The following is a 7,529-nucleotide window of genomic DNA, read 5'->3' on the forward strand; positions in this document are numbered from 1 at the left end:
TGGCCCTGCTGAGTCCATCGGCTTGGGGTTGGGGTGTCTGGCAGCTCTCGTATCTCAGTTGACTGACTTGCCACCTAGCCAATTGCCGGGGATGACGCGTGAACTGCACCACCACCATGGAGCTCTGGGGCCTCCATGGCGGTTTATAGAAGCCTAGAGGCCTCTCTGGGTTGAATGACGCGTAGAAAAGATGTGTTTTGTATAGGTGCTGATTTTGATGTTCCAGCGCCCACGTATACTCGATTGTTAAAGACAGCCTATTGTTTTGCCTCTGTGAATTGCATCTGTAGTTCCTATCTCCTGCTGGCCCAGGTGCAACAAGCCACGCAGCTCCAACATCGAGGCATTCCTGATACCACTTCAGAGGTTCTGTCTGGGTGAGTCCCTCCAATGACGTGCAATGATGGATTCCGGAAGAACCGGCTTACTTGTCGAAAACGAGAGAATTTTTAGAACTGGCGGTTTAATCTCTTTCTCGTAGACTGCGACACAAGACCTGTTTTCAGCACGACTTGTTGTTCGTTTCAGTTCTTCAATCAATTGCACCATCTTTTGGAGAGCTGTCTGGTGCCTCACTTCCCATTCCTGGAACTGGGAAGCGCAATCGAGTTCATCGAACTTATTGAATACCCCGTTCGTATGGATCCCACAGATAAGACGTGGCGTACGGCTGAACCAGAGCTGCGGCATAGCTTTTTGAAGGTTAAGTTTCTTGCTGCGAGATTTGATTTCCACCGTTGCTGCGCAAGGGACGACGTGCGCACGACAGGTGACATCTGTCGACCCAGGTGTCTCCCTCTCTTGGAGTGAAAGATGTTTCAAAGACGCTGCGATAGACTCGTCTGATGCAGATGAGGCTGGACTTGGATGTTGAGAATCATCGTCGCTGTTGCAATAAGCATCGACCTCAAACCGAATGACGCACTTCAAAGCACCAAGGGAATACGTTATGACACGATGGTGGCCTGTACTATCTTCCAGGCCTGGATCGTGTTGTGAGAACGTCTGTTGAAAGTTGTGTCCGAAACTGCTCTTGTCTGCTGTCCCTCGAAGGTGCCCACGAGTGCTTTTTTCTCGACGGGTTAGGAACAATGTCTTGTTCACTAGATTCAGGTCTATTCGGAAGCTATCGCGCGCCCGGCCCTCCACGAAATCAAAGAGCTTCCTCAGACTGTTCCGGTTCGTAACCAGATCCACATCCTGAAAATTAAAGTGTGGATTCATGACGGAGAGTGCTCGGAAAAGGGGCTCAAAAGGATATTTGGATGCACGGTATGCATTCTGGTCAATGAAATAGGTTCCACGGTCTCGCGGGACAGCGACAGGTAAATCTCGCTGCTTCCACCTAGGAGGTGCTCCTAGACAGTCTCAGTCGACTAGCCAATCTATGAACGGAGCTTTCTTACCAGGGACATAGATGGAGGGTTTGGGTGCTTCCCGCCAGTTATAGGTACAAAGTAGATCGAACGGCGAGCTGCTGGTGATCGCATCGCCACTGCAAGGAATCTGAGCGGGATGAATTGTCTTGATGAGACCGCCCGTTCCTTCAGTCAACCAGAAATTCTTCCCAGAGTGTTTCCACTTCGGCTTTTGAGGAGGCTTCTACAAATAGCCACGGGATTCAGCTTCATGGTTAAATGTTCCAGCACATATTGCCATCCTTTTACTCACCCAGCGCCTCACAATATCCGTTCGCGGACCCATCTTCTGATCTGAAATTGGTAAGATTTGAGTGAGCGCTGTGCTGGAAGTGCCGCCACTGCACTATCGGAGCTAACTTTAATGTCACTTCACCTGTGGCGATATGTTGGGATTCGAAGGCTAATAATATTGAATGAGAAGTTTTTGGTGAAAAGTTGACTCGGTGACGCGTGAGACGTGTTTGGCGACCCAGCCCTTACCCTAAGCCCTGAGCCCTAGGTGGCTCTCACATAACGCATAACGTGTACTTTCGCGTAGGATAACTCAGAAATATTCATCATTACTCCTCAGGAACAAAGTGCCCAAACGTTACTTTGCCTTTCCGGAATAGATTTTTCAGTCTCTCGATCCGTGATCATAACCACGAGTTGACAGCATCACCCTTGAGGATAGAGCCTTGCGCAGAACCCCCACCCCCCCCCCAGGTGCCCAAACCCAACTAAAGGCTACTGTGTTACCACGACAGGCTGTGTGGACTTTTGTTCCCTCTGTTGTACACTAAAGAATCCCCAAGGATACCTACATACGAAACCCTGTTCGCATGACGAAGTCGACTTAACATCTGTGCTCACTGTAGAGGCTGTGCATGGCTCATGCAAATCATAAAACCCTGCAATCGTTGCTCTATGCACACATCAACTTATGAGCAGCGATTTACCGCTGCCATGCAGGTGATATGATGAAAACTGTTGCATGCATAACTGACGTGTTCCAAAGGCTTTGGCAATTTGTTAGGATGTTTGGCTGCAAATAAGTAGGAAGAGCTTGTTCTTCCCCTCCTGTTGTTGTCAATCGGAAGATTGTTTGTTTGAATAAAGATGTATCTTCGTATTACTCGTTGTAAAGTAGTTTTGGCTTCACTCACCTACTCGAGCGTTCGAGGAAATGGCTTGTAACCACTCAGGCATTGAAAAATACATCCAACCAGAGACCTTGTACGATCTATTAGACTCCCTTCTATCCTATGGATATTAGGATGCGTCCTCTAGTCCTTATCATGCATGGGCTGTTACTATTCTGACCGGGAAAAGGGCATAGAGATGTACCGCCCCTGGATAGTATGTATCGCAATATATGGTCTAGGACTGCTGCCTACACTCTTATGCCTCCACCCTAACTGCCACGCTTTCTGGGCTGGATAAAGATATTGGTTCCCGTTTAGTGCATTATCTGCATGTAGGCAACCCTCAAGCTCTTCAAGAGAGCTCCGCTTCTGAGGCTCCTAAGAGGATACAGAGTACATGAAGGGTGGTCTCCTGCATAGCTGAAAGTAAAAGGGAAAAATTAGGTAGACAAACACAACCAGGATCCCAAGCGAGTTCCTCGGAAAAATGATGTCAAAGATAATTACCGGTATCAGAAATGATAGAATGTCATGGCATTTCTTTTGCAGCTGAGTGGTGAGATGACAATGTTCGCCAAAACGGTAAGGTTTGTTGTATTTTTCCTGCGCGTTAAGATCAATATGAGAGACAAGGTCCATCATAAAGTTCTTCCACTATTGCTGTGCTATACTAGGTGGTAAGAGATTAAGTCCATGCGCCATTTTCATATTGAGCGGAGAGCAAATTAGCCGAACGTATGATAGTAAGAGCCCACAACTTGAAGCTTGCGTAGGTGAGAGACGAGACTGGCCGGGATGATCTTGTCTCCGAGGCCTTACCCTCTGCTTTTGACGTGGGGTGAAGCAAACTTCGTTCTACCATGTTTGCGGTGACTTCTTGTACAGGGTTGGATTGGTTAGTCTCCCCCTCTTTCTTGGCCTTTTCGTTCTATTCTGGTTCAACCCAGAGCCACTATCGGAGCAACGACAGCTTCAGTCGCATTACCGCCCTCTTTCTGCATGTGTTTGACGTTTTGCACAGGTGGCTTTCGATAAGACGCTCACCTCCTGTCACCCCGCATTTGACATTTGCATTCGGCTTAGTCGAATTCGCAGACGATGCCCCTCCTCCGGGAGTAAGGCTATTATATTGTTTTCCATGCAATCAGTCTTAATTTCTGTGACCATACCTATTTTGCGCATGCTTCCATGCAATTATATCGACTGAAAATAAATTCGACAACCACTCTCTTACATTATTGAACCACATCCTTCGTTGCCCTCTCCCACGGTTCTGGTGGCTTGTCAGATTGATTTCTAAAACCCCGTGATTTTGAAGCTACCTGGAAGTATACAAACATCGCGATAGGCAACAGACCGTAGAAAAGGCCCGCCCAAGTTGCAATAAGTCAAAAGCCGCGAGGCATGTGGTTTGAAAAGGAGGAAGGGGGTTAACAAAGGATATACACTTCAGCAGTTTGTTTGGTGATTTTCACGGCTTGTTATCTCCTTCGGAACGTCATTCTAGTCGGTGGTGTTGCAGTTTGCATGGTGATTCTTTAGTCCTCTGCCACCCAGAATGGACGGATTCTCCGTAAATTCAGTTCGGCAGGCTGCAGAGATAGCAGCTTTATGCCTCTACCCGATCCGTGACAGGTCACCTTCGTTGAACAATCACGAACAAGATCCCCAGTTTCTACATATGGGACCGAGCCTGATTGTCAAGAGAGCAGGTATTCTCAAAGGCAGCTCATTCCAGCGATCTCTGTTCTCTTTCTGCTTTTCCATCTCGCAACATCCCACCACAGATACAGGATACTTCATATTCTTTTGACCAAAAAAAGGGCAAACTTGGTTTTCTGGAGGCGACATGTCCTCCGGGTGATTCGCCGCGAGAGCGCAGTCTTCTGCCGATCGAAACGCGAACTCACATTCCTCGACTGCTAAATCGTCGTCCGGGTACGGAAGTCAGGGCTCTCAGTCTGGAGGGCAGAGCTCCCAATTTGTCAAGAAACGAGGTGAGGACATACAAATGGTCAAAATAAAGAGGTAAATCTAACACTGGTAGCTTAGGCACACTCCTGGCTGTGTACGTATCCTGCGAATGCAAGATGATTATGATAGTTGAAATTCCAAGGAGTAGATAGTTGTGTTTGTGCATTGTATCGTCTGCGTACGTAGTATCTTACACAGTTACTCCTTTGCAAGATAATAGCAATATCAGGGTTTACATATGATTAAATGGAGATTAGCAGTTTCTGTATATCATCAAGCAGCGTAAAGTTGTAACAATATCTGGATCTGGCGTCAAAAACAACTTAATCACCCCGCTGGCTAATAGTGACTATTGGGAATACTTTCACAATCTTACCTAATTCCAAGAATTATCTTGGGTGCTTCAGCGAACAGTCCAGCAAGGAATCCCTGAAAGGACTGTGTTTCTGTATTCCTTCTCTTTTCTATCACTTCTTGTCTGTGGCCTTATAGAACTTTTTTAGACAAGATGGCATTCAAGGTAGGTACTCCTGTATTGACGTCATGCGCTCGGAGCTAAATTGAAACTACTGACAAGATAGGGTCTAACCCTGGAACAATCAACGGAAATTGGAGGTCTAGGGGGTGGAGGTCCAAAGTGGAGGGAATGTATTCTCTAAAACTAGTGGGCAGGTCGGAGACATGAACGAATCCCACATTAGTGCAATGATTTTAGTCAGTGAAGACCCAAAGAAATAGATCAACAAATACAGCAGACAGTCCCAGAGTGATTTTCTATGGCTCCTGCACAGAAACCAATCCATGCAAATCGCTTTTATCAAGAGTACATTGCGGACAAACAGCACATCCATCTCCACAGTACCAGGTGGTCCAGCTTGACTGATTTTGTGAAATTTGAATCCAAAGGGCCCACAGACCAGTGCCCTTTCATCTCGTGAACCGCGAATACAGGGCCTTTATGGACCACCAAGGACCAGTAAGGCTTGAAGTTGGCAGCAGGCGCAGCGCGGGATGCCACGTCGCCGTCAAGGACATCATCAGAGCTGCCCTTCTTCGTGTGCATCATCAGCCTGGGCGACCAGTTCTACGGAAACTTCGACCTCATCGTCCTCGAGCACAGGCTCGTCACCGTTGGGAAACGTGTCATGTTCGTGTCCATCCTGGCCGCCACGCACGAGGCCTTCTTACTCAGCCGGCGGGAGAACATCGAGTTCACGAGACCAGTCACCATCCATCTCATCAGGTTCTCTGCTACACTTCCCGTCAGGATTCAGCTCGGTATAAGCAGCCAAAATGAAGTTCAAGGCTGGACTGAAGGTGCAATATGCCACTCCTCTGTCGACGACATTGAGATACGAGACAACGGGAAGACGGTCCGTCTACTCTGTCCTCTGCTTGTTGAAAACAATATGGACGCCTTGGACAGATCCTGCTTGACCATTGACATCACCGCCACCCCGTCCGGCTTGCTGTCCTTTGACGTAACACGCTGGGCAGGGGCCAGACGTGTCGAAGGACAGTGCAAGCTCTATCCGCATGGCCGACAGGATGTCCAGCCGTCAATAAGCCGTCGGTATAATACCATGTCAATTACCTCAGACACGCTGACTTGCACTGTCAGTGAGAGACAGGATACCTTTGTTGTCGAATTCACCAACAACACCAAGAACAAGGTCCTGACAAGTCTGGGCTTTCGCTCTCTTGCCTTTTCCTACTCCAACCCGCCTACGTAGCTAAGGACCCTGCCAAAATCTGTGGACTATACCAAGCATTACGTTTTTTCCCAGCTGTGCTTGCAGTTGGAGAGAAGATCTACGGCTTTGGTGAGCAGTTTACGGAGCTTATCAAGAACGGCCAAGCCATACGCAATTTCGATGAGAATGGGGACAGCAGTTCCGGGCAGGCACGTAAGACAACGCCATTTTATCTCACGAACCGCCGGTACGGGGTCTTCGTAGACCACCAGGAACCGGTCGACTTCAAGGTTGGCGTCGAGAGCGGCTCCAGATGTCAGTTCAGTGTCAAGAGCCAGAGTCTGAAGTTCTATATCTTCAATCGTCCAACCCCGAAGGACGTTCTCCGGAGATGCGCCATCTTTACAGGCCGACCTCGTCTCCCTCACGCATGGAGTTTCGGGCTGTGGCCGTCTACTAGAGGTCTGAAGGACGGTGACGAAAAGCAGATCCACGGTATCCTTAAGAAAATGAATAAATACGATTGTCCGGCTCACGTCCTGCACCTGGTATAAATACCTGCTGTCTTTCGAGAAGCAGTGTCTAACGTTATTTCAGGATTACCTCGGTATGTATCAGTTCCGGTTGGGAGACTTCACCGTCAATACCAGTAGCTTCCCAGTGCCAAGGACTGTGATTGCGAAAATCAAAGAGAAGCTCGGGGTCAAAATCTGTGCCTGGATTAGCGCCCACATCCTTGAAAGATTGCCCCTGTTCGAAGAGGGCATGAAGAACAAATACCTCATCCGCCGTCGCAACGGAGACGTCTGGCAAAGGGACTATTGGCAGGCGGGAATGGGCATCGTCGACTTTTAGTGCGAGGAAGTGATACGCCTCTTACCTGAACAAGCTTATTGATCTCGGAGTTGACGCGTTCGAGACGGACTTCAGTGAGGACGTGCCCTATATCGATGCGCAATTCTACGACGGCAGCGACCCAACAAGGATGCACGGCTTCTTCTCCCTTCTGTACAAGGATACTGTACTTGATACTCTGCAGTCTTGCTTCGGCATAGGCAAGGCTTACCTGTTTTCTCGCTCCGCGGCTGCTGGAAGCCAACGTCTCCCAGTGCACCGCGCGGGCGATAGTGAGAGTACTGCGGAGGCCATGGCAGAGATCCTCCGTGCTGGCCTATCCATCGCTGCCAGCGGATTCAGTTTCTGGACGCACGACATTGGCGGGTCTGAAGATCGCCACACGCTGTACAATCTATTCACGCAGTGAGTAGCGTTCGGGATGCTCTCGATCCACTCCCTACTGCACGGGTTAGGGGACC

At 48.8% G+C, this 7,529-nt stretch overlaps 2 protein-coding genes across 2 annotated transcripts; one reads left to right on the forward strand and one right to left on the reverse strand.

Annotated features, from left to right (window-relative positions):
- Nucleotides 1–360: 360 nt before the first annotated feature.
- Nucleotides 361–1,704, reverse strand: VTN00DRAFT_3497 (uncharacterized protein; the record flags this gene model as incomplete). The annotated part of the gene is made up of 3 exons (XM_069429820.1): nucleotides 361–1,358; nucleotides 1,407–1,602; nucleotides 1,672–1,704. The coding sequence occupies 3 exons, from the start codon at nucleotides 1,702–1,704 to the stop codon at nucleotides 361–363; spliced, it is 1,227 nt and encodes a 408-aa protein (XP_069282734.1).
- Nucleotides 1,705–5,027: 3,323 nt separating this feature from the next.
- Nucleotides 5,028–7,477, forward strand: VTN00DRAFT_3498 (uncharacterized protein; the record flags this gene model as incomplete). The annotated part of the gene is made up of 7 exons (XM_069429821.1): nucleotides 5,028–5,039; nucleotides 5,101–5,167; nucleotides 5,519–6,092; nucleotides 6,141–6,202; nucleotides 6,307–6,761; nucleotides 6,811–7,067; nucleotides 7,144–7,477. 7 exons carry the CDS (start codon nucleotides 5,028–5,030, stop codon nucleotides 7,475–7,477), a joined length of 1,761 nt encoding a protein of 586 aa, XP_069282735.1.
- Nucleotides 7,478–7,529: the final 52 nt, after the last annotated feature.

This window comes from Thermoascus crustaceus (assembly GCF_041956765.1).
Source record: "Thermoascus crustaceus strain CBS 181.67 unplaced genomic scaffold VTN00scaffold_19, whole genome shotgun sequence".
In the NCBI taxonomy this organism is placed as follows: Eukaryota; Fungi; Ascomycota; class Eurotiomycetes; order Eurotiales; family Thermoascaceae; genus Thermoascus; species Thermoascus crustaceus.